The following is a 24,771-nucleotide window of genomic DNA, read 5'->3' as shown; positions in this document are numbered from 1 at the left end:
CTATACTTGTTGCTAGCAGGTTGTGCAGCAATTGCTGGGCTGAGACTCAATCTGTGCCTTGCTTCCTCGTCAAGTTAAGGGGTTCAACCTGTGTATATTAATGGCTTAGATTGGTCACAAATAAACAATTTGCAGTATGTTGTCCTGATGAGCCCATAAAAAAAAAAAAAAAACACCTTTAGAGGCCATTTTTCCCCGCAAAGCGGGGGTTGGCCTTTTTCGGGAACCGTGGTTGTTGTTGTTTTTTGGTCCCCTTTTTGAAGCAATGTTTTACGGCCGGATGCCCTTCCTGACGCCAACCCTTTTTGTCGCCTTTAACGACAAACAGGGAATTACCAGTGAACTGGTACTCAATTCGAGGTACCATAACGAGGGCGAAATCTAGATCGACATCTCTGCCTTTGTCTATTTGTGACCATAGAGCTTTAATCTCAGTCTGCAAGTACTTGAGTACCACGCGGATGCCTCCGAGTTTGGAGGTGATGTGTTGGTATAATTTTTGCACATGATGTCAGCGTCATGTCATAGGGTTAGTGTGCTTCTTTAGTAATATATATATATATATATATATATATATATATATATATATATATATATATATATATATATACAGGTATAGGGGTCATAATAGCAACGTGCTCAGTTAACAATGATATCTTTGTTCAGAATAAATGCACAAGGCGAGACTATGCGCTCTACTACAAGTGCCATTCTAGTTCTTTTTAATGTCATCGTGTGGACAAAATATAAGGGTGACAGCCGTTGTTCAATTACTTAGCAGACACATTCGATATACACAGATCAATCCAACTGGAATTAAACTTGACCAACACCATTGATGGAGGCCAAAGCAGGAGCGTTCTCGTCGTGGTCTCTGCCGGATGTTTCATTCTTGAATAATCCTAACACCAGTCACTACTATTGTTATCGTCAGCATTTTTACTTTCATCGTGAACAATGACCTATCTATCCAGCAAGTCGGGGGCCAAATCTTCCCCATTCTTCCCTGCTGCCTGGTTTTGTCAGAGCTCTGATTGGTTCCCATGGACTGGCCCACTCCCTTTTGTCTCTGTCTCCTTCTCTCTCATGGCCCTGTCTTCATGAAGGTGGGAATACACCCATGTGGGGGATCTCTGGGTCTCTCCTGACTGGCTCTGTGCCATGGGCCTATTCGAGAGAAGTCTCCGGGGGCTATACGATGACGGCGACCTATGCAGAAATCGATCCAGAAGTCCGCATCACCATAAATAACACATGGGGCTCTTGTCAAGGCCGGCGTTTAATATCATGTCTGCCAATATTTAAGGGTTTCCTTGGGTAAAACAAGATCTCCTTACCAAATTTTGCAAAGAGTATGGCTGCCACACATGTTGTGCCTGCAGGAAACACGTAGGGGCATGGACAACTTCTGTCCTCACATCCCTAGGATTAAGCTTGTCATCGAACAACCACATGAGCAGTATAGAAGTGCCATCTTTACTAAGCATATGATCAATACATCCTTCCTGACTGACGACAACAATGTTGGAGATATATCAATGCTTTCAGTATAGAAACCTCCAAGACAAAGGTTCTCTTTCACCGATCCATACAATGTCAACCATGACAAGAGCAGTGATCATGATTTGAACAGTCATCGTGCTAGATGGAGCTACAACACCCCCCAGAAAATGGGGGAAAAGTGTTAGTACACCTCCAATAATTCATCCATAACTCAATACTCCCAAGCTCCTTCAACAGCAGCTGTTGGAGAAAAGGCCTCAATCCTGACTTTGCTTTTGTTTGTCAGCAACAACATAGCTGGCCTGTGCAACAAAGCTGTGAGGATCCTATCCCTCACACACATCGTCCAAGAGCAAACCAGATAAACTTTGCAATATTGCATCCAAGAGTCCCCTTCCCCAGCGATTCGAGGATGATCTAGATTCAGAAGTGGAAAGAGTTGAACCAATCCCTGAAAACTACAACCTGTTTGTAAACATAGTGCGTGCTGTGTCGATGAAGCAAATCACACATGACTGCAGATAATTTTATGTTCCAGGTCTCAGCTACCTCAGCAGTATGAAGAATACAACATCATGTTTGGGGAAGATCCATTTGCCGAGGAAACCATCCTGGCCGGCACTGCCCTCTGCAGTGTCGGAAGAACAGTTATGGCCGTCCCTAAGAGAAAACGTGCAAATGACAACAGTAAGAAAGCATAGACAACCATCAGAAAGCTGAGTAACCACCCATGTAGAGCCAGGCTACACCACAACATTGCTGCAGATCAAGTAGACCACCAGCTCCAAGAGCTTCAACAAGACGGCCTAAAGTGTAGTTTAAGAGGGACAAAGACAGTCGTTATTTGGTCTCAATTTAACACCGATCTTGGAAATTACTTGGCACTCTTACGGTGCTGATTGTCTCGACTGCAAAGACACTCAATTGATGGAGAGCACATGACCTCCGGTGAACAAATGGAGAATGATTAGACTGTTGTGAAATTTACTGCTTTGCCAATACATAAGATTTTCCCATCATCGATTTGATCCGCTCTGGTTTTAAAGTGCAAAGGAAATTGCGGCTTTTTTCATTTGGGAAAATGATTTTGGCCTTCACTTCCATCCTGCCACACAGTGGAGATCTATAACGCACATCTCCAAATCCTATTTTAAACTGTGGGTCATGCTGGTGTCAAAAAGACCACATTGTGATTCCAGGTGGTACACGGCTAGGCCTGGGTGGAACCATGGGTCCACTGGGCTTATTTAAATTTACTTGATTTGTTTGGTTTTGTTTTTGAGGATAAATGTTTTCGCTGTTGGTTTATTAGCTGCTTTATCTTTACGAGTACACCCGCTCACTATGGGAGCAGCAGGAAGGGTCATTCCTCTTTGGGGTATATAGATTACAGTCGATCCATGGTCGGGTCTCAAAACATTGGGTGTGTGTTCATTTACCAAATTTCTTGTGCAGAGATCACCAAGTGGTTTCAGCATTCGAGCAAGCACTCCATTCAAAACCGTTAAGGAAAGGCTGGCTTGGCAAGCACGAGCTAGCTGCTTGGTAAATGAGCACAACCCGGGCTTATAAGAGTAGTTTGACTTCTCTATTTAGGGGGGGGGGGGCAAAGGCTTAATATTAATAATGGGTAACTAGGTCTGACTTCCAAAATTACCATTTGTTCGTGTAGTTATTGTGTATGTGCAATCACAAATACAGCTTACGTTCATTATTGTTACTCACATTTAAATACAGGATGTTTTATCCTAATTGGAAACAACTGAAAAAAAATAAAGGTGGGGGCATTGCCCCCCCCCCCAAACTCCGCCGATACCTGGGCTTCCTCCCTTTGTTTCGTGTTAAACAGCAGGAGAGAGTTTCACAAGTTCGCGATGAAAAACGCCATGCTAGCGGCAGGAAGTGTCGTGTTATTAACCCAACCCTTGTGGGGTATATAGAGTACAGTAGATCTTCGCTCAGTTCTGTAAGTAAAACTTACCTTACGGATGTCGGGATTCCTCCAAATTTCTTTATATAGTGTTATAAACAGCATTAGCGACTGTTTAAAAAGCTAATCATATGTGTTTGTGGTTTATAATATTTTTACTTCCGGTAGAGGCCATTGGACCGTCGCTCCCATGAAAACGCGATGAAAAGCTATTTATAAACGTCGACTCGACGTTTGTTAAAGGAGGAAAAACACCTTGGGGAGGTGGGATATTATTGGTATTAATATTGTTTTGTAATAACATAACAGGGTGGGAACCCTGGTGTTGGGCTAGCGGCTAGGGTGCCGGCTTAGGATCCCAGGATCCTGGGTTCGAATCCCGGTCGATCGCTGAATTAACGCCAGGGGGGTTGACTCAGCCTGTCATCCTTCCGAGGTCAGCTAATTGAGTACCAGTTCACTGGTAATTCCCTGGTTGTCGTTAAAGGCGGCAAAAAGGGTTGGCGTCAGGAAGGGCATCCGGCCGTAAAACATTGCTTCAAAAAGGGGACCAAAAAACAACAACAACCACGGTTCCCGAAAAAGGCCAACCCCCGCTTGCGGGGAAAAATGGCCTCAAAGTGGTTATAATAACATTAATATTATGCTATTATCGTTAGTTTTGACAGAGATCAGATCTGATCAGATCAGAATGACAGAGATCTGTAATCTGGTGGTGAAAGAAGGCCGCATTCCAGTGGATTGGGAACCGAGTACCCTCGTCCCTCTATACAAGGGGAAAGGTGACCCTCTGGAGTGTGGCTCGTACCGAGCGATAGTTATTGGAGCATGGAATGAAGGTATTGGAAAGGGTGTTGGAGAGGAGGATAAGGAAGAAAGTGAGGATCGACGAAATGCAGTTTGGATTTATGCCAGGAAGAGGAACGACAGACGTGCTTTTCATTGAGGCAGTTGCAGGAGAAGTACATGGAGAAGAGGAAGAAGTTGTTTCTTGGGTTTGTTGATCTAGAGAAAGCATTCGATAGGGTTCCACGCAAAGTATTGACATGGGCATTGAGGAAGTTAGGAGTGGAGGAATGGTTGATCAGAGTAGTGATGGCAATGTACAAAAGAGCGCGCACAGCTGTAAAGACGAAGGATGGGAACAGTGGTGAGTTTGAGGTGAAGGTGGGAGTGCATCAGGGGTCGGTACTAAGTCCACTACTATTTGTAGCTGTGATGGAGGTGCTGGCTCAGAACGTAAAGGAGGGTTTACCGTGGGAGTTGTTGTATGCAGATGATCTGGTGTTGATTGCGGAAAGTATGGATGGACTGAAGGAAAAGATGAACAAGTGGAAGGAATGTATGGAGACAAAAGGTCTGAAGGTGAATATCGGAAAGACGAAGGTGATGGCAAGTGGTAAAGCATGTGGTGAGGTGGAAAGAACTGGGAAGTGGCCCTGTGCTGTGTAGGAAGGGTGTCGGAGTGAACTCCATTCAGTGTACAATGTGCGCTGAGTGGGTTCATCAAAAATGTAGTGGTCTGAGGGTCATTAACCAGTGTGGCAGCTACATTCAAATGTAAGGTGTGCACAGAGGGAGCTGCAGATGGAGGAAATGTTGAGTTGGATCTTGGAGACGGCGTGAAGCTGGAAGGTGTGAAAACATTTTGCTACCTCGGAGACATGCTGAATGGAGAAGGTGGATCAGACTCGGCAACAGTTGCTCGAGTGAGATGTGCATGGAAGAAGTTTCGGGAACTGAGTGGCGTGCTGATGATGAGGGGAGTGTCGTTGAAGCTGAAGGGAAAGGTGTATGCTGCATGTGTGAGAAGTGTTATGATTTATGGGAGCGAGACATGGGTAATGAACATAGAGCAGCAATGAAGGTTGGAAAGGGTGGAAATGCTAATGGTTCGACGGATGTGCGGAGTATCGTTGAGAGAGAGGAAGACAAATGATGAATTGCGAAAGATGATGGGAATAGAGCCTGTGATTGATGCTGTGAAGAGGAACAGGTTGAGATGGTTTGGTCATGTGTTGAGGAAGGATGAAAGTGACTGGTTGAGAAGAGTGATGGAAATGAATGTAGAAGGAAGTAGAGGATGGGGAAGACCGAGAAAGACTTGGCTAATGATGGTCGAAGAAGAAATGCGGGCCAGGGGGTTAACAAGGAGAGATGCAGAAAATAGGGCAAAATGGAGAAGATTGTCATGGGGACCGCAAGGCTAACCCCCGCTCTAGTCGGGAAAATGGCCTTTAAAATGCATGTTGTTGTTGTATTATCGTTAGTTTTGTCAATAGCGGCCTTGGAAAAACGCCACAATAAAGCTAATTTAACTAACATTGAATAACACCTCAACACGCAACCCCATTGACAGCAATGGCGGGGAAAACCTGCTCGGGGGATAAAACCCCCTTGGAGAGTGGGAGGGGAAGGTGTCGGGGTCGAACCTTCAAACGAACGTTTGCCTTCAAACGGACTTCATTGTTCGTGGTCAAAAAATGAATGAATGCGCTTCAACCTTCATTGTGTGACCCTTTTAATTATTTTTTGGGGATACAGGACCGAGCCACGTGAAAGAGCTAACATTTATCACACACAAAAAAAATTAAACAGCCCCACAAAGTATATAATAAGGGGAGCGGTAGACAAGATGGGGAGAGAAGGGAAAGCACACAAACATTTGAGAGCAGGGACATCGGGAGATCTGTGGGAGGGAGTGGGCTTGGGGGTAGGAGGCATGGGACGGGGGGGTGGAGGGGGAGTATAAAGCACAAGGAAACCAAGGATTTCCAGGAAAGAAATTGGTATTTCAAAAAAGTGAATCTGGGGTGAAATTAGCAGGGGTAGAAAAGATCAAGGTTTTGGATGGGGGAAGATAAGAGATGGTGGTGAACAGCTGTTTTGAAGACCTGGAGGGAGGAGTGGGATTGAAGAGAGTGAGGGAGTTTGTTCCAGAAGCGGGAGTAAAGAGGAATGAAAGAGTGAAGGTGAGCAGAGAGCCGAGATTTTGGCAGTTTTACCATAAGAGGGTTGCTGGCAGATCTTGTGCGACCTGTATGAATATTTGGGGGGACACAGCACAGAGAGAGCTGGGGGGACAAGGCCGGAGAGGAGTCGGTAGCAGACAAAGACCACCAACCTGCCTGCGGTGAGTAAGTGAAAGGCCCTTGGAGTTAGCTTCATCGCAGGAGATTCCAATGATTCTGAAAGCTTTGGTTTCAACAGCATGAAGATGAGCTAGGTGTGAGGCAGGAGCACCAGCCCAGAGGGGAGAACAGTATTCAATTGAGCTGCGGATGAAAGCCTTGTATGTGACGTCGTGGCGAGGAGCTCAGGTGTGCCAAGGAAGGACTTCGCACGACGGAGGACGCCCAGTCGGCGACTGGCTTTGGAGGCCAGATTTGAAATGTGGCTTTCCCAGGAAAGATCATGGTAGATAGTGAGACCAAAAAGCTTGAGTGACAGAACTTCTTGAAGAGGATTATTCAGAAAGTGGATTGGAGGGTTTTCCATTCGGTCTTTTCGGAGAGACATCGTAATAGTGTGAGATTTGTCAGGATTGAAAGACATGTTCCACTTGTTTGCCCAGGCTGTGATTTTGTCCAGGTCTGCAGAGAGTGAGGAGGCTGCAGACTGCCGATCTGAGGGATGAGGAATGGAGCGGCAGAGAGTGGAGTCAACAGCAAAGAGATAGAGGATTTTCAAGAGTCAGAGAGCCAGACCAGAAAGACCAGAAATGGTCTTTCTGACCATTTGAAGACCAGAAAAAGCACAGGGCCCAGAACACTGCCTTGGGGAACTCCAGCCTGAACAGGAAAGGGAGAGCAGAGAAACCCATTCAGGGCCACACGTTGACTACGACCAGAGAGGAAGTCCGCAAGCCATGCATGGAGATTTCCATGGATACCATAGGAGGAGAGTTTGGTGAGCAGAGCGGGGTGCCAGACCGTATCGAAGGCACGTGATATGTCAAGGGAGACAGCTCTGATTTCCTGTTTGGCATTGAGGACCTCCATCCATTGTTGAGACAGCAGAAGCAGCATGTCCAGAGTAGAGTGACCTGGTCTGAAACCAAATTGATGATCAGAGATCAAGCCATTGGAGAAGAGGAAAGATTTGGTGTCTGAACCGATGATGGATTCCATGACTTTGCTGATAATTGGGAGCATGCTGATTGGTCTGTAGTTGCAAAGATCTGTTTTTGCACCTTTTTTGTGTGAAGCGGTAATGTTGGCTGATTTCCAAGCTGATGGCAGATGACCTTGAGCAAAAGAGGGTGAAGAGAACAGAGAGAGGGAGTGAAAGAGCGGCAGAGCAGGATTTTAGGACCACTGTAAGTGACTTCCTGTCAGCAGATTTCGCAGAGACCCTTAGTCATCCTGTCAAGTTTGGTAGAGATTGGATAAGTAACGACAGAATGTATCTCGGTCAAAAAAATCATCAGACAGACAGATGCCAAATTGCCGATTTTTAATATTATCTCAATGGGTTGTTGTTTTGACAATGGGTTGTTGTTAAGTCCCTTTTTTTGAATCCTCTCAGGCACACCAAACATGGACAGATGTGAGAGAGGATGCGGTGGAAATGCTTCGGTGATTGATGACAATGATGATGGTTTGGCCTGTGGAGTCGGGAAATCTTCGAAGTGGTCTTTGCTTTGTGTTCGCAGGAGTCTTCAGGGCAAGGCCCACCAAGCACGGACATTTCGCAGAGTTCTCCCGACATCTGCGTAGCCTACCGCCTGCATCTCGAATGTGGACGTTTAATCAACTTGTACGACTGGCTTCAGGTGTGGCTCCATTGTTCGTCGTCTCTCCCCTACCCCCTCCTCACACGACAATTCTCTTAGCAACTGAGTCTCGTACGAGTAGGGCGGTGCGGTGGGCGAGCACATAAATGAAATCGCAGCATTATTTCCTCGAATTCAAATGCAATTTCACATCATCTTTAATTATAAGAGCATTTTATTATAATAGAGCAAACATATATGGTTATGTCGTTATGTATGTTTGTTTATGTGCGATGAAAACCTGTTCTTCTTCTTCTTCAAATATAATTAACACCCTCTTAATTACGTTTCGACTGCTGAGACCCCTCAGACCTTTGACGACCCTTTAATTCCCCCAAGACCTTTAAGACCACCAAGACCCAAAAGACTCCAAAGACCCCGAAGACCTTGACCCTGAATACCCAAAACACCCCGAAGACCCAAAACACCCTGAATACCCAAAACACCCTGAAGAACCAAAATACCCCAAAGACTCAAAGGCCCAGAGGAAACAAAACCCCTAAGACCCAAAACACCCCAAAGACCCAAAATACCCTTAAAGGCCCAGAGGATCCAACAGAACCTGAAGACCCAAAATGGCCCTGAAGACACCGAAATGGTCAAATATGCTTATCCCTCTGAAACGACGTGTGGTGAGGCGCGCACGCCGCCGAGTCACGCTGGTTTTAATAATTTTCCCTTTTAACTTTGGATGAGACTTGCTGGTTAATGGTTGCAGTCGGAGGAGTGCGACGATCGATTCCGCCCGTTGCAAATCTGGTGCGCCCGATTGTCACACGACATCCCAGTTACAAGGACCTTCAATTGTCCCACGCGCCAAGGAAGATTAGGGTTATCAAAGCTGTAACCATGGTGACGGGTCGTCTTGGGAACCTGCGATGCAGGCAAAAGTTATGTGAATCGAGCGAAAGTAAAATGAACCTCAAGCCAGAAGCTTTGCCCGAATGCTGCGTTTGCTGGTTTTGAGAGAGTGTGGAACATCGAATTCACCCAATCGATAAAGCACTCGTTTGTTTCGCAGTAAGAATTAGGCCCACATTGTGTGTTCATTCGATGGTGTTCCATTACCGCATTGGCCAACACCCAAGCATGAGGAAGTCACCTTAAGCAAACTGTTGTGCCCAAATTTATTCTTAGTCATTGTGGCAGCAGCTCCGTTGGTAACCGACCGTTTGAATCTAAATTAAAGCCAAACTTCGGTTTCAAATGTATGGATGTGCTGCAAGGCACAAGTATTAACACAGCAAGTCTGATGTGGTGGAGACTTGCTTTCTGTGCTACATCCCTTGTGGTAGGCCCCTGCAGTGGCCAGACGATCTTGGGGCAAGTCCCACGGTACAAATCGTCAAACTTGATTACTGAACCTATGAATGTATTACCAAACCTTTTTCTTTTCAGAGAAATCACATCTCTGGATTTGTAGGTAGAAATAACTGGTATTTTAAAATATCACACAAAATCCCCTCGTACTGTGGGATAGAGGGCAACGCCCATGCATCTGGTACTGTGGGATAGAAGTTGTACACAACTTCAGAACCATAATTTTCTCGTTTACAATGGCGTTATAACTTATACTTGTATTTGTACAATGAGAGAAAGTAACTCTCGCCGCATTGATGAATCTTTCACAGGCCTTTGCTGCCGTGGTTGATATGGAACATGGAGATGAAATCCAACCACAAGTCCAGTATCCTTTTTGTTACCCCCCCCCTTCTCCAAAGTTGTGTCTGTGTGAGTTGTGACTGTCTGTGTGACTGGTTCTCTACCTGTGAGCAAGGTCACTTACCTCTAGGCCCAGATAGCCCATCAGCTTGTGGTTTTTCCATTTGTGAGCAAAGGACAGTAGCTCAGAATTATACTTGTTTTTTCAAAAGTTTAACATTTCCTCTTCTATCTTTTACTCCAAGATGTGATGGAAAGGGTTTCGCATGTAGTGTCTTCAAACAGCATGCTCAAAGAATGCCCCAAGTAAAAATATAAACTTGAGTGTATAAGACTACTTGACCCTCACCCCACCCTGCGCCATTTCGCTTTACCATATTTTCACCTCCTGAACCTGCTCCCAGTGCACGTTTCAAGCGAGCAGTCTCCGACCTGCAGTTCCTGGGCTTTGTGAAACCTACAAAACGCAAGACCGACCATGTAGCGCGGCTCACATGGGGAGAGTACTGACACCAGTGGGAAAGCGCCGGCAACCTGTGGAAGACAGAGATCTCCATTGTGGCGGACCACACATCAAGTGCTCCGTTTCACAAAAAGGGGTGCATCTACGCGCTCACCGATCAGCACTATTGCCGCATCAGAGCGAGTCGCGGTGAAAATGACTCCAGGTGCATCGCTCGAGGTTAAACTTTATTCAGGTAGCTTACAGAGCACATGCGGTGTAAGGCAGGATTACAACTCCACCTATATACAGTACAAAGCTGTTCACCTGAAGCTAAACAGTCTGCTACACAACCACTGCAAGCCAAATACAGCTATGGGGTAACATAACTTGCTTACCCAACTACTCCCTTTCAACTAAAGGAGGCAAAAACCAAGATGTCCAGTGTACAATCAAAGCAACATTTGTACACACCAAGCAATACACAGCAGTGTTAAGATTTACACAAAAAAAACTTCTGAGAATAAAATTAAAATGGCAGCGCAATCTTGCGGGAGTTTCTTGGAGGGTGGTTTCCGGAGCTTAAATTACACAGGGTGCTCAAGTACTGAGGCCAGCTGGCTAACAGCCTCGCTCTGGGCTCAGGGAAGCTGGCGTAAACTGGCACAGGCTGTGCGGTGCCGGATCAAGGCTCCACTACCGGGCACGAGTACTATGCCCGGGAAGAGAAGTGCAGAAGGGTCAGGTTTAGGAGATGTGGTTGCAGAGTGAGTCAGGAAAAGCAGCATCGCTGTGCTCAAGAGACATCTGAAGGAAGGGGTGCAGGAAATATTTCAATATGAATTAACCATGAGCATGGCTAAACTTGAGCCCTCGCTTCATCACCAGGATTTTCTGGTAATGGCTGCAGGCTGATCGATGTAATGTGCTGTACAGTGTGCATTTGCTCCCACACAAATAAATAAATCTCCCACTGCAGTGCTGAGTGTGTATCAACTTCCATATAACCAGTAAATTAATGTTCTTCAACTGCCACAATTATTCCCACGATGTGCGTTTGGCCGGGGGAAGCTTGACCCAAGTCTTTCACGAACCGGCCTGGCCAGGACTGACATTCACCTAGTTAGGGCAGGAATTTGGAATTTTTCCATGGTGCCGGCAATACTCGCCAACTCTTTGCAAAGGACACCATGGGATCTTTAACGTCCACCAACCCATGCTGGCAGATGGGTCGCCCAATTTAACGTCTATCCGAGGGACGGCACACATATTGATGAATCACCGGGATGGTAGGTTATGGCTGGGTCTGGATTGTATCCCAGGCTAGATATCACAGAGGTGAGTGTGTGCGCACGTCAAGACCATCTGCCAGCCCAAAAGCAATAAATTACAAGTACAGATACATTCAAAGTACACCGCCCCCATGCCAAATAATTAAATATCCTACAGCGCGGCATTGCCGGAGCGCCTGGCAATACCGCAGTGCAGCTCATCGAGACTGTATTGGGAGGGAGAGGTGTACACAAATTGATTGATTGCATAATTAAAATCAATAAAAGATTATCATAAAATATTTTCTTGATCAATTGGTTAATAGCATAACTAAACCACTAGTGCTTCATCCGAAGATGGATCTTTTAGAAATTTAATTAAATAAGTCGTAAAAAATATCGCCCGGACAAACAAGAAAACAAACAACCAGAGTAAAAACTGAGTACTCCCTTTCAACGTGCGTCATTGCCGAGCCCCCTTCGGTGCCCGGCAATGACGTTATGCAGCGCCTAGAGATGACATAGGAAAGGAGCGGTGCACAATAACATTGAACAGGAAAAAAAAAAAATGCTGATTCTCAAGGACCAAGAGGGGTGATTCATTTATTTATTTATTTTCCCTGGCAAAATGTCCTTTTTGTCATACTTTAGAGCTCATCATGTTTTCAGGAAAAAGTGACATTCCTCCCACTGCACATTTAGGCCCAACAAGTGGAGCAGCAGATTTCAGGTGTACAATACTCACAGCTTGCAGGCCGCCCTCCATACTTGCGCATGATCTGGTCCTGAGTGAATTTCACAAAGCCCTCGTATTGCTCTAAAAATGACAATGGAATAAATCAGTCAGCGGAAAAATCTTGCACAACTTTACCACCACTTTTAACGGCCCCCGTTATTCCCACCTTCTCGTGGGGTCGGCCAGGGAAGGTTTTTGGTGCAAGTCTTCCACAAACCGGCTGGCCAGCCTTGACGTTCGTTCTACCAAAGGTGTAGTCGGGCAGCTTAGGACCATATTTTCACAATATGGAGACAGACCGGACAAAAACACCAATTCTTTTTCGTGGTGCTCTTTTGGTTCATAGCTTTGACCCTTTCCTTGGATCTACTAAAGCAGTGCATGCTGGGATTTCCCCCCCCCCCCCCCCCCCCCCCATCAGCCAAAACGATCTTTTACTTCAGGCAATAATTGGCTATTTCCCAAATTACATATTCATAAACTTCAAATGGTCATGTCTCAATCATACTAAAATAAGGCAATTCTATGTTACATGTATGGATGTATATTATAAAACCAAATGGCTGGGCCAATCTCCACCAAATTTTGCACATGTGCTTGGTGCTTGGGGTACTGAGGGTCAGGCCAGGTGCACAGGGGTCCGACCTCACCCCTTCAGCAGTGAGAATGGGAATACAACTTGGGATTTTCGCCTGTACACGGAGAATAGTGCAAGTGGTTTAACCACTGGACACACCCATTTTTCACTCCAGGAGGGTAAGGGTGTTTCGTTCCCGTTGGAAGACAACAACAACAACATGCATTTTAAAGGCCATTTTCCCTGCTAGAGCGGGGGTTAGTCTTGCGGTCCCCATGACAATCTTCTCCATTTTGCCCTATTTTCTGCATCTCTCCTTGTTAACCCCCTTGCCCGCATTTCTTCTTCCACCATCTTTAACCAAGTCTTTCTCGGTCTTCCCCGTCCTCTACTTCCTTCGACATTCATTTCCATCACTCTTCTCAACCAGTCACTTTCATCCTTCCTCAACACATGACCAAACCATCTCAACCTGTTCCTCTTCACAGCATCAATCACAGGCTCTATTCCCATCATCTTTCGCAATTCATCATTTGTCTTCCTCTCTCTCAACGATACTCCGCACATCCATCGAACCATTCATATTTCCACCCTTTCCAACCTTCGTTGCTGTTCTACGTTCATTACCCATGTCTCGCTCGCATAAATCATAACACTTCTCACACATGCAGCATACACCTTTCCCTTCAGCTTCAACGACACTCCCCTCCTCATCAGCACGCCACTCAATTCCCGAAACTTATTCCATGCACATCTCACTCTAGCAACCGTTGCCGAGTCTGATCCACCTTCTCCATTCAGCATGTTTCCGAGGTAGCAAAATGTTTTCACACCTTCCAGCTTCACGCCGTCTCCAAGATCCAACTCAACATTTCCTCCATCTGCAGCTCCCTCTGTGCACACCTTACATTTGAATGTAGCTGCCACACTGGTTAATGACCCGCTCAGACCACTACATTTTTGATGAACCCACTCAGCGCACATTGTACATTGAATGGAGTTCACTCCGACACCCTTCCTGCACACAGCACAGGGCCACTTCCCAGTTCTTTCCACCTCACCACATGCTTTACCACTTGCCATCACCTTCGTCTTTCTGATATTCACCTTCAGACATTTTGTCTCCATACATTCCTTCCACTTGTTCATCTTTTCCTTCAGTCCATCCATACTTTCCGCAATCAACACCAGATCATCTGCATCCAACAACTCCCACGGTAAACCCTCCTTTACATTCTGAGCCAGCACCTCCATCACAGCTACAAACAGTAGTGGACTTAGTACCGACCCCTGATGCACTCCCACCTCACCTCAAACTCACCACTGTTCCCGTCCTTCGTCCTTACAGCTGTGCGCGCTCTTTTGTACATTGCCATCACTACTCTGATCAACCATTCCTCCACTCCTAACTTCCTCATTGCCCATGTCAATACTTTGCGTGGAACCCTATCGAATGATTTCTCCAGATCAACAAACCCAAGAAACAACTTCTTCCTCTTCTCCATGTACTTCTCCTGCAACTGCCTCACAATAAAAAGCACGTCTGTCGTTCCTCTTCCTGGCATAAATCTAGGGCTGTCAACCGAGCCGAGACCGGGACGAAATCCCGGCGGTTTCGGCTTTCGAGACGGTCTCGGGACGGTCCCGAGATAAATTGATTGACGCAATTTCTCGGTAAAAAAATCCCGGTTAAAATTCCAACTTCTTGCAGATATTTTCCATAATAGAGGCATTTATTGAGCCTTGCTTTCATTACTCTGCTTCTGCACAAGCATCATTTTTCGCAAGTGCAGCTGAACTGACACAAACGATGATAGATAAAGTAAACTCACTGTTCCAAGATTTTCCCCTCGTCAACAAACAATGCACTGCAAACGAATCCGAATCCGGATCTACACCAACATCTAATCAGCTCGTCCTTGTCACACACGCTGCATCTCCACAAAATTGCGTCCGAATCCGTCCACAACTTTTTGAGATATTGTGTTCACAAACAAATAGACAAACAGACAGGAGTGAAAACATAACCTCCATCTACCTTTGGTGGCGGAGGTAACGAAATCAGGATAAAGGTCCCAATGAAAATCCGCCTCATCACGACTTTATTTAAACCGTTGAATCCTTCCGCTGTATCACTCCGCCTCGCCCCGCCTTACGCTGCGGTCACGTGTCCGTCCTTGGAGACGAGTTACGGAATGTGGTTGCTATGGTCTTTTGCACATTAATATCGAGGGACTCGCTCGAGGCTCCGTGATTGGAGGGACGATGTTTATTTAGATTAAAAACACGTTTATAACGGATTATTCTACACACAATGTATTAATACAAGTACAATACATTATGTAGTTTTATGAAATGAGTTTTTGATGAACGTTTATGTTTAATTGCAACGCTAAATCTATACATTGTAAGATCCCTCGGGGTTTGGTTTGACGGTTTGAATGTGAAAGTATTTTGGTTATCTTATCTCCACTTTAGGCCTGATAAGTTGATTACGTTTACTTTAGTCACAGAGTCAAAATAAGGAGGAGGGGGGGGAGGGGTGATCACTACACCGCCTGCTTTATAATTTACTAGCAGAAGTACCCGGCATTGCCGGGCGGGGGAGGGGAGGGGAGGGGGGGGGGGAACGAGCCCCTTGGCGATCACAACTCACAAAATGATAATGAAACTCCAACCGGGACTCGAATATGCCTGGGCAGAAATATTTTCTCCCTCTGACATTCCGAGCAAGAAATTACACGACAATACAAACTGTAATGAGATAACCCGGTCCCGTCGGTGGCCGATCATCTGCATGTAGGCGGTGTATTTTATTTCATCCCGGTAAATGGAAGCTAAGTCGGAATTTAAGTACTCAACATCAGAAATGAATTTTTTTCATTGTTGTTTATATATTGTAATGAAATTCCATTATTTTTGAAGCCTTATTATTTATTATTATTATTATTATTATTATTTTTTTTTTTTACTTTGCCGGGAACCGAGCCGATCCGAGATCCCGTTATGAAAATTGAAAATTTATCGAGACGGTTCCGAGACGGGATTTTGAATCTAGCTAACAGCACTACATAAATCCAAACTGCATTTCGTCGATCTTCACTTTCTTCCTTATCCTCCTCTCCAACACCCTTTCCAATACCTTCATTCCATGCTCCAATAACTTTATCGCTCGGTATGAGCCACACTCTAGAGGGTCACCTTTCCCCTTGTATAGAGGGACGAGGGTACTCAGTTCCCAATCCACTGGAATGCGGCCTTCTTTCACCGCCAGATTACAGATCTCTGTCATTCTCTTCACACCCCAACTTCTTGCTGCCTTCAACATATCTCCCACAACTCCCGTCGGCCCTCCCGCTTTTCTACTCTACATTGCTTTTATCGCTTCCTCAACTTCCTTCTCAGTTATCTTCTCTGCCGGTCCTAAAACTGGGTTACTCTCTATGTTGCCATCCCATTCATTCTCTGTATTCAACAGCATTTCCATATATCTTTTCCATCTTCCTTTAATTCCATCTGGGTCCACAACGATTTGTCCCACTTCATCCTTCAAGCAGCTCACCCCCATCACATCACACCTCTCTTTCGCTATGTGCTTTGCTATGCTGAATACTGCTCTGACCCTCTTCCGAATCCAAGCGTTCTCCAAACATTTTCCTACATGCCTCCTGCGCCTTTGCTACCTCTTTCTTTGCAGCCTTCTTGGCTGCCTTATAACTTTCATGCTCTGCTGTTTCTGCTCCCGTACCCTTCGCCTTCTGCCACTCCATGAACTTCTTCCTCTTCTCGTCAATCCTCTTTCCAACTTCATCATCCCACCACCATGTTTCCGAGTGCCTCGGTGGTCCTTTTGTCCATCCACATACCTCACCAACGGCTCCCAACAGACCAGCTTTCATTGACATCCAACCACTTTCAAGCTCAACCACATCATCCTCTACCCTACTCAGCCTCTCTTTTAATGCCTCCCTTACTGTCACCTCTTTCAACCTCCACACCTTCATTCTCGGTTGGTACTTCACCCGCCGAGCTCTCCTCGCACACCTTTCACCCTTATGTCGCAGACAACCAAGTGGTGCTGTGAAACAGCCTCCTCCCCCGGGATGCCCCGTTGGAAAGGGAAGGAAACACTGTGTTAATTGTTTGTCGTGTGTGCGTCAGCTCTATTACGAGCCTCAGCCCACGTATAAAAATGTCTCGGTGCTATGGTGGGTGGAGTCAAGCGAACAAAAAATGTGGGTGTGGTTCGGCAGCTGTCCGACCAATGAATACACACTTCAAAAATCGATCAAGAACAACAATAGCAATGCAATGCTCTTGTAGACCTATGGCATGTCGCAGGTAAAAATAAAATGTGATTACATCCCTTCTGATTGTTTATTATTATTTTTAATGCCCAGTGGATTCTAGATTCAACGAGGAATAATTTTACTTCTTGGTTATTGTGTTGAGATTATTTTTGGGGAGGAGAGAAGGGGAAGTTTGTGGGGTAAAACTACAATACTTAGATAAATCTGGTAAACAATACAAGATTTAATAAATATCTTAGATAAATCTTAGATAAATCTGGTAAACAATACAAGATTTAATAAATATCTTATACAGGGGAAATGCACAAAATAATAGAGTTTATGGTTGTGTGCCATTTAAGCACGTGATTATATTTTTTGGCAACAAAACTGTCATGAAACACAACAGCATTTTGCTTAATTTGTCCTTTTTGCATCAACAATTAAATTGAAATTTGTCAGGCATGTCCTTCATACCTGCAGCTTTCCAAACTGTTTAAAAAAAAATCTTTTCATCCTTTGACTGGATAATGCGCATAATGCATTGGAGTGCATGTGTGATATGTCAAGAGGTCAGCAGTGAAGGACTGATTGGATGATCTTCTTCGTGACATCAGACTCAAAGTTGTGGAGGAAGTTTCATTGGTTAGGGGGTACAACACTGAACAGGTCATCAATCCGCCACAGGATACTCGACTGGCTCACTTTTCCCAGAGGGCTGGTACTCATTTTACAGATCCCGGTCGGTAGGATGACGGGGCTGAGTCAACCCGCTTGGTGTTATTTTGGCATGGCTGGTGCTTGAACTCAGGACCTTAACATCCTAAGCCAACCACCTTAACCGTTAAGCCACCATCAGGGGTGCTCCACAAATGCTACAGAACCTGGAGATAAATCGAGCCTGGTGTTGACTAGCGGTTAAAGTCGCTGGCTCAAGATCTTAGAATCCTGCGTTTGAGTCCCTGTCACGCCGTTAAGTAACACGAGGACTCCTGTAATCCTTCCAAGCTCGGCAAAATTAGTACCAGCTTGCTGAAAAGAATGAGCCTTTAGAGTATCCTGCGTCGGAGTGGCAACCCGTCCAGGGATTGTGCTCCCTCGCCAAGGAAAACTGCCTCGGCAGCCCTGATCGTCTGAAGACACGAAAGGCGTGGTTCTTCTTCTTCTTCTGGACAAAATCCGATACTTCCTGAACAATGTCAGTGCATTCTGAAAACAGACTGCCGGTGAAACTGAGCTTAGACGAAAAGATTCTTGTTGGTGAGTTCATCTGACTAGGCCAAGTTGAACAGGCCTTAACATGGAAAATTCAGCACAAAGAAAACTAGAAAGAGCAGAAAGCAGTGCTGTGGATGAGAAACAAGGCTGACAACTCAAGCTCCTGGAGAAGAACATTGATTTTCTGCAGAAAGGAGGATGGGCACCTCGTTAGTTCAAGATTCTCGTAGCAGATGGCAAAGTTAGGACCATGGCCAAACCTACAGGAGACAGCATCATTGGACAGGATTGGTGGTGGGGACCTTGCTGCACTGGCTGTGCAATATCACCTGACTTGCTTGATTAGACTCACAAATCGCCACCATTCCCAAAAGGGAAAAGCCAGGCTCGGAAAACAGGTGTTCAACTCACAAAGTTGAAATCCAAAACTAATTTTGCTTTGAAACTTACAAAGCCAAAACGTAACCTTTCTAAAGCACACACGATTCATATAAATTAACCAAACGCTTTAGAAACAGTCGCTGGAACCAAGGAAAACACAATCGCTCATGTGGTGCCGAGGTTAAAAGTCAAAACCTACTGTGTACCTCGTACCTCCTTCCTGGCAGAATACGTCTGTCATAGGTGTCAGGCGTACCCACCCGAGTGGATCAAAGCGTCGGTAAAATTTATTTTTTCACATTTCAAAGGTGGGCTGACAGTGGTACACCTTCAAAATCATGGTCACATGCAGTCGTTAACAACCCCATTATACAACACGTTGTAGCTACTTTGTTACCAGTGCATACTGCATTTCTGGTTCCTGGTGCTATGTCTTGTACATTTTGCTGCACGATGCCAATGTCCAGGATTATTTAGAATTATTTTCTGATTAACCCGCTTGATCAAACTTTGGCCAATCGATTTACTTGCTGTATGAATGGTTGTTCGGAACGTAGTCCCTTAGCAATCCGGGGTAACACTTGCTTTTCAGACGACCGGCCAAGTATGAAATGCTTCATTTTTATATCCATAATTAGCTTATCGAATGAGCACAGCCTGTCACCCTTCAAATGAGCACACTGTAGCTCATTCGTTTAAAAAGATGCTGTGCAGTTCGATAGACAAATTTATGAGAGAAGGAATTTAAAATGGATGGATTCATATAAATTCAATAACGTCAATTGCAGGTATGGCACTGATCCAGTACGATATCCACTTCATGTGTGCACAATGTACTATTTTTTTTTTTTTTTTGTGTACTGAATCGAGGCTCGTGAAAGAGCTGACATTTACTTCACAAACAAATCAACCAGACAAACAAAATGTATAAAAAGAGGGAGCGGAAGACAAGAGAATGGGAAGCACACAAACACTTGAGAGCACACAACATTTAAGAGCAGGGAGATGTGTGGGAGGCAGAGGGCTTGGGGGGAGGAGGCGTGGGAAGGGGGGGGGGGGGGGTGGGAGAAGTATAAAACACAAGGACACCAAGGACTTCCAGGACAGAAGTTGGTATTTCAAAAAGTGGAATTGGGGTGAAATTATCGGGGATAGAAAAGATCAAGGTTTTGGATGGGGGAAGATAAGAGATGGTGGTGAACAGCTGTTTTAAAGACCTGGAGGGTGGAGTGGGATTGAAGAGAGTGAGGGAGTTTGTTCCAGAGGCGAGAGAAAAGAGGCATGAAGGAGTGAAGGTGAGCAGAGAGTCTTGATTTTGGCAGTTTAACCATAAGAGGGTTGCAGGCAGATCTTGTGCGACCTGTAGGAATATTTGCGGGACAGAGCCCAGAGAGAGCTGGGGGGGCAAGGCCAGAACGGAGTCGGTAGAAGACGGAAAGACCACCAACCTGTCTGCGGTGAGTTAGTGAGAGGCCCTTGAAGTTAGCTTCATCGCGGGAGATTCCAATGATTCTGAATGCTTTGCTTTCAACAGCGTGAAGACGAGCTAGGTGTGAGGCAGGAGCACCAGCCCAGAGGGGAGAGCAGTATTCCATTGAGCTGCGGATGAAAGCCTTGTACGTGGTGAGGAGCTCAGGTGTGCCAAGGAAGGACTTCACACGACGGAGGATGCCCAGTCGGCGACTGGCTTTGGAGGCCAGATTTGAAATGTGGTTTTCCCAGGAAAGATCATGGCAGATAGTGAGACCCAAAAGTTTGAGTGACAGAACTTCTTGGAGAGGATTATTCAGAAAGTAGATGGGAGGGTTGTCCAGTCGGTCTTTTCGGAGAGACATCGTAAGAGTGTGAGATTTGTCAGGATTGAAAGACATGTTCCACTTGTTTGCCCAGTCTGTGATTTTGTCCAGGTCTGCAGAGAGTGAGGAGGCTGCAGACTGCCGATCTGAGGGATGAAGAATGGAGCGACAGAGAGTAGAGTCATCAGCAAAGAGATAGAGAGGATTTTCAAGAGAGTCGGAGAGATCATTGATGAAGACCAGAAAAAGCACAGGGCCCAGAACACTGCCTTGGGGAACTCCAGCCTGAACAGGAAGAGGAGATGAGAGAAACCCATTCAGGGCCACACGTTGACTCCGACTAGAGAGGAAGTCCGCCAGCCATGCGTGGAGATTTCCATGGATACCAACAGAGGAGAGTTTGGTGAGCAGAGCGGGGTGCCAGACCGTATTGAAGGCACGTGATATGTCAAGGGAGACAGCTCTAATTTCCTGTTTGGCATTGAGGACCTCCATCCATTGCTGAGAAAGCAGTAGCAGCATGTCCAGAGTTGAGTGACCAGGTCTGAAACCAAATTGATGATCAGAGATCAAGCCATTGGAGAAGAGGAAAGATTTCATATCTGAAGCAATGATGGATTCCATGACTTTACTGATAATTGAGAGAAGGCTGATTGGTCTGTAGTTGCTGGGATCTGTTTTTGCACCTTTTTTGTGCAAAGCGGTGATGTTGGCAGATTTCCAAGCAGATGGCAGATGACCTTGAGCAAAAGAGAGTGTGAAGAGAACAGAGAGAGGGAGTGAAAGAGCGGAAGAACAAGATTTTAGGACCCGTGGGCTGATGCCGTCAGGTCCAGTTGCAGAATCAGAGTCAAGGGTTGACAGAAACTTTTCCACCTTGTCAGGAGGAAAGGACACAGAGTCCAGGAGCAGCTGGGTACGACTGGGTACGGTGGGTACAGAGAGGGATGGGTTTGGGACACAAGATTTAGAGGCAAACACAGAGTTGAGGCATTCAGCTTTTTCACGCGCGCAGTCAGCCGTGTGGCCGTTTGAGGTGAGGGAGGGGAAACAAATGCCAGAAACAGATTTGACCAGACGCCACCAGGATTTGGAAGAGGGAGACAGATAAGAAAGTTCTGTCCTGAGAACAGAGAGATATTGTTTCCTGGCTCTCCTGAGGGTGGACACACACTTGTTTCGGGCTTTGTGAAAGGAAATGAGATTTCCTTCCGTTGGATTTGCTTTCCAGGAGACGAAAGCAAGTTGTTTCTGGGCAATAGCCTCACCACAAGATTCCGTGTACCATGGACGGGAGGAAGGGTATGACAACTGAAGACGAGATGGGATAAATCTGTGCATGAGAGAGAGCAGTTTACTTTGGAAGAATTCCCAGGATGAGTTTATGTCAGAGGCGGTAGAAATGGGAGACCAGTCCAGATGATTGATGGCTGCTTGAAGACCATGCCAGTTGGCCTGAGTGAAATGCCAGACTCGCCGACGCTGAGGAGGCTCTCTGAGAATGGTCAGAGAGATGTCCACTTTAACAAGCACATGATCAGATGAGCCGATTGGAGCAGAAGAAGAGCAGCAGACATTTTCAGGGAAGTTCGTCATAACCAAGTCCAGAAGAGAAGATGCTCCGTTGATTGAGATCCGGGTCGGGAAATTGACAGATTGTGTCAGTCCCAGTGATCACAGAAGTCCTTTGCTGAAGAGCCATGGCTGGTGAGAGAGGTACCCACACCCAGCCAACTGGCATGGTGACAATTGAAATCACCACATATGAGGAAGAGAGAGTTGGGATGGGTAGATAGAAGTTGGTCCATGTTATCAGACAGCGAGATGTAGATGGAGTCATCCCTGTTTGGTGGACGGTACAACACACATATGAACAAAAGGTGGGAGCGAAGGGGAAGCCGTAGCCAAAGGTATTCCTGGGGGTGAGGTGGAGAGAGAGCAGTGCAGGGCGAGTGAGGAAGAGTTTTTTATAAAGATAGCAACCCCACCTCCAGGACGAGGCTCAGGTCTATCATACCGGAGGAGGGAGTAACCTGGGAGAGATACCAAGGAATCAGAGACATCATGAAGGAGGAAAGTTTCTGTTAAGCAGATCACGTCTGGTTTGTCAGAAGCAACCTGTATGGAGAGATCAGTCAAGTTTGAGCGAAGGCCCCGGATGTTTGAGGTCCATGCTGTTAAAGAAGAGGAAGGGGGAGCATCAGATACAGAACAGGGGGGGGAGCGGTAGGGTATGATGTGGAAGAGGAGGAAGAGGTAGGGAGAGCTGTTGAAGGTGTGTCAGAGATTTCAGAACAGCTTGGAGAAAGGGAAGAATGGGGCGGACAAAAGGTTTGATGGTGATTGGGTGAGGCGCAGTGAGGTGTTGTTTGAGGAGGGGGAAGAGTGAGGCAGAAGGTTGAGGGAGATGAAGGTGAGAGTTGGAAGGGGGAAGAAGCGGGGAGGACGCTTTGAGGAGGAGGGGTGAGAGGGGAGTCTAGGAGGGGAGGAGTGAGGGAGGGTCTCAGAGGGGAGGGGTGTGGGGGGAGTTTAGGAGGGAAGGGGCAAGGGGGGAGATCTGAAAGGGATGGGTGATGGGGAAGATTTGGAGGGGAGGGGCAAGAGGGAAGGTTTGAAAGGGATGGGTGATGGGGAAGATTTGGAGGGGAGGGGTGAGATTGGATTTTGAAAAATGTACGATTAATGGGAAACGAACATTTCTTGCAAAATGAGTTTCTTGCGACCTTCGAGTCAAAAATACGTTTGAGGACGCTGAAGGATGGGTGGAGTTCTGGAGAGTTTAGGGAATGAATGAAAGAGGCACTGTAGCTGTAAGAGATGGAATTTTTTTTTGGAATGAATAGATTTGGTGAGCAAGTCGAAAGCATCCTTTTATAGAACAAGAAGAAAAAGGTGTTATAGAATATGACAGAATAACATTCTTCAGGGGACAGATGAAACATTTTTTAATGACGTGAACACGTGATTCCGAACAACGTGGTCAAAGAACGAACGAACAAATAAGAACGAAACGGATAAGAACAGAGAAGGGAATTTTTTTTTTTTTTTTTGGAGTTGGGATGAAAACAGAGACAGAGACCGAACGTGGAACGTGAAAAATAGAGACCGAAAGGAATTGCGAGCGCAATCGATGAAACCGCTGAGACAGAAACAAAGCCTCGAGCCAAGGTCAGACACGGTTGCCTCCTAGTACTACACAAGGCGTCAGAATATGCGACACGAACTGTACCGACGATTCTGTACACAGGTATGAAAAACCAACACCAAGAATACTATTAGAGACACACCAATAGTTACATCCACACCGAAAGAAAGATAAAGTTTCGACCTGTGGTAAAGCCGGTATTACGACAAAAACACAATTGTGAAAAGTTACTTATTAACTTCGAAAGCGTGCGCGCATGCACAGCTTTGAAGAGACGTGACGTCACGTGACTTCCCGAGACGAGAAGAGACGTGAAGAGACTTTGAAGAGATTTAAAACGTTAGACAAGTGGTCGATGTTCGGGGAAGTTAGGGGGAGAAGAGAAAATCTAAGAAATAAGCAATACAGCGAAGGAAAGAACTTAAATTCACAGAACACCTATGAACACCGATGGGCCGAGATAAACTAGGCCGCGCACGCGGTGGGACAGAAAAGGGTTAAATTATACAAAAGTTTGCAGGAATTGCGAATCAACAGCAACTGGAAAACACCCTGCAACACATGCACAATAAAAAAACGAATAGAAATTGATGAATACACGAATGGAAAAAATACTTTAACTTTTGCTGCCATCCAGAGGTCGAACACGCTTCCTTGCTCCAGGGACCGGAAACGGAGACATCATTATGACATCATTATCTACCACTTTATAATCAGCATTGGTCAAATTTTTTTTTGTTTTGTAGGCCATTAGGCCCATCAAATCCTGCACTATTATTACCAACTTGCGGTTGTTTGTGCATGTTCTATCCTTAAATGCAGAGCATAAAGCAAGGAAGCAGCACATACCATTTTTTTGGTACGACTCGGCCAGGGGTTCAATCCACCAACCTCCCAGACTCAGAGAGGACACTCAAACCATTACACCACATTTATATCATGAAATGGCACAATTTCTGAACCAAACCACTTCATCTTTCATATACAGTCAGACCCCGACATTCATGGGGGATACGCTCCTGGAAAATGCCGCGAATGTGGGGGCAT

The 24,771-nt window shown here is 45.8% G+C and overlaps 2 protein-coding genes across 2 annotated transcripts in view; one reads left to right on the top strand and one right to left on the bottom strand.

The window, feature by feature from the left end:
* The window catches only part of ORC3 (origin recognition complex subunit 3), a 49,659-nt gene extending 38,370 nt beyond the window's left edge, over positions 1 to 11,289 (top strand). Inside the window, exons 18-20 of the mRNA XM_078774053.1 lie at positions 8,088 to 8,207; positions 9,839 to 9,894; positions 10,274 to 11,289. Coding sequence (XP_078630179.1) covers positions 8,088 to 8,207; positions 9,839 to 9,894; positions 10,274 to 10,379 — 282 coding nt within the window. The 3' untranslated portion in view covers positions 10,380 to 11,289. The remainder of the gene's footprint in view (positions 1 to 8,087; positions 8,208 to 9,838; positions 9,895 to 10,273) is intronic.
* AKIRIN2 (akirin 2) overlaps positions 10,547 to 24,771 on the bottom strand; it is a 29,018-nt gene continuing 14,793 nt past the window's right edge. The window contains exons 4-5 of the mRNA XM_068110880.2: positions 12,328 to 12,399; positions 10,547 to 11,118 (exon numbers count right to left, since the gene is read on the bottom strand). Of these exons, the coding sequence (XP_067966981.1) occupies positions 11,108 to 11,118; positions 12,328 to 12,399 (83 nt within the window). The 3' untranslated portion in view covers positions 10,547 to 11,107. The remainder of the gene's footprint in view (positions 11,119 to 12,327; positions 12,400 to 24,771) is intronic.

This window comes from Myxine glutinosa, chromosome 3 (assembly GCF_964187855.1).
Source record: "Myxine glutinosa chromosome 3, kmMyxGlut1.1, whole genome shotgun sequence".
Lineage (NCBI taxonomy): Eukaryota > Metazoa > Chordata > Myxini > Myxiniformes > Myxinidae > Myxine > Myxine glutinosa.
Note: the sequence above shows the minus strand (reverse complement) of the source record. Positions and strands in the feature narration are given on the sequence as shown.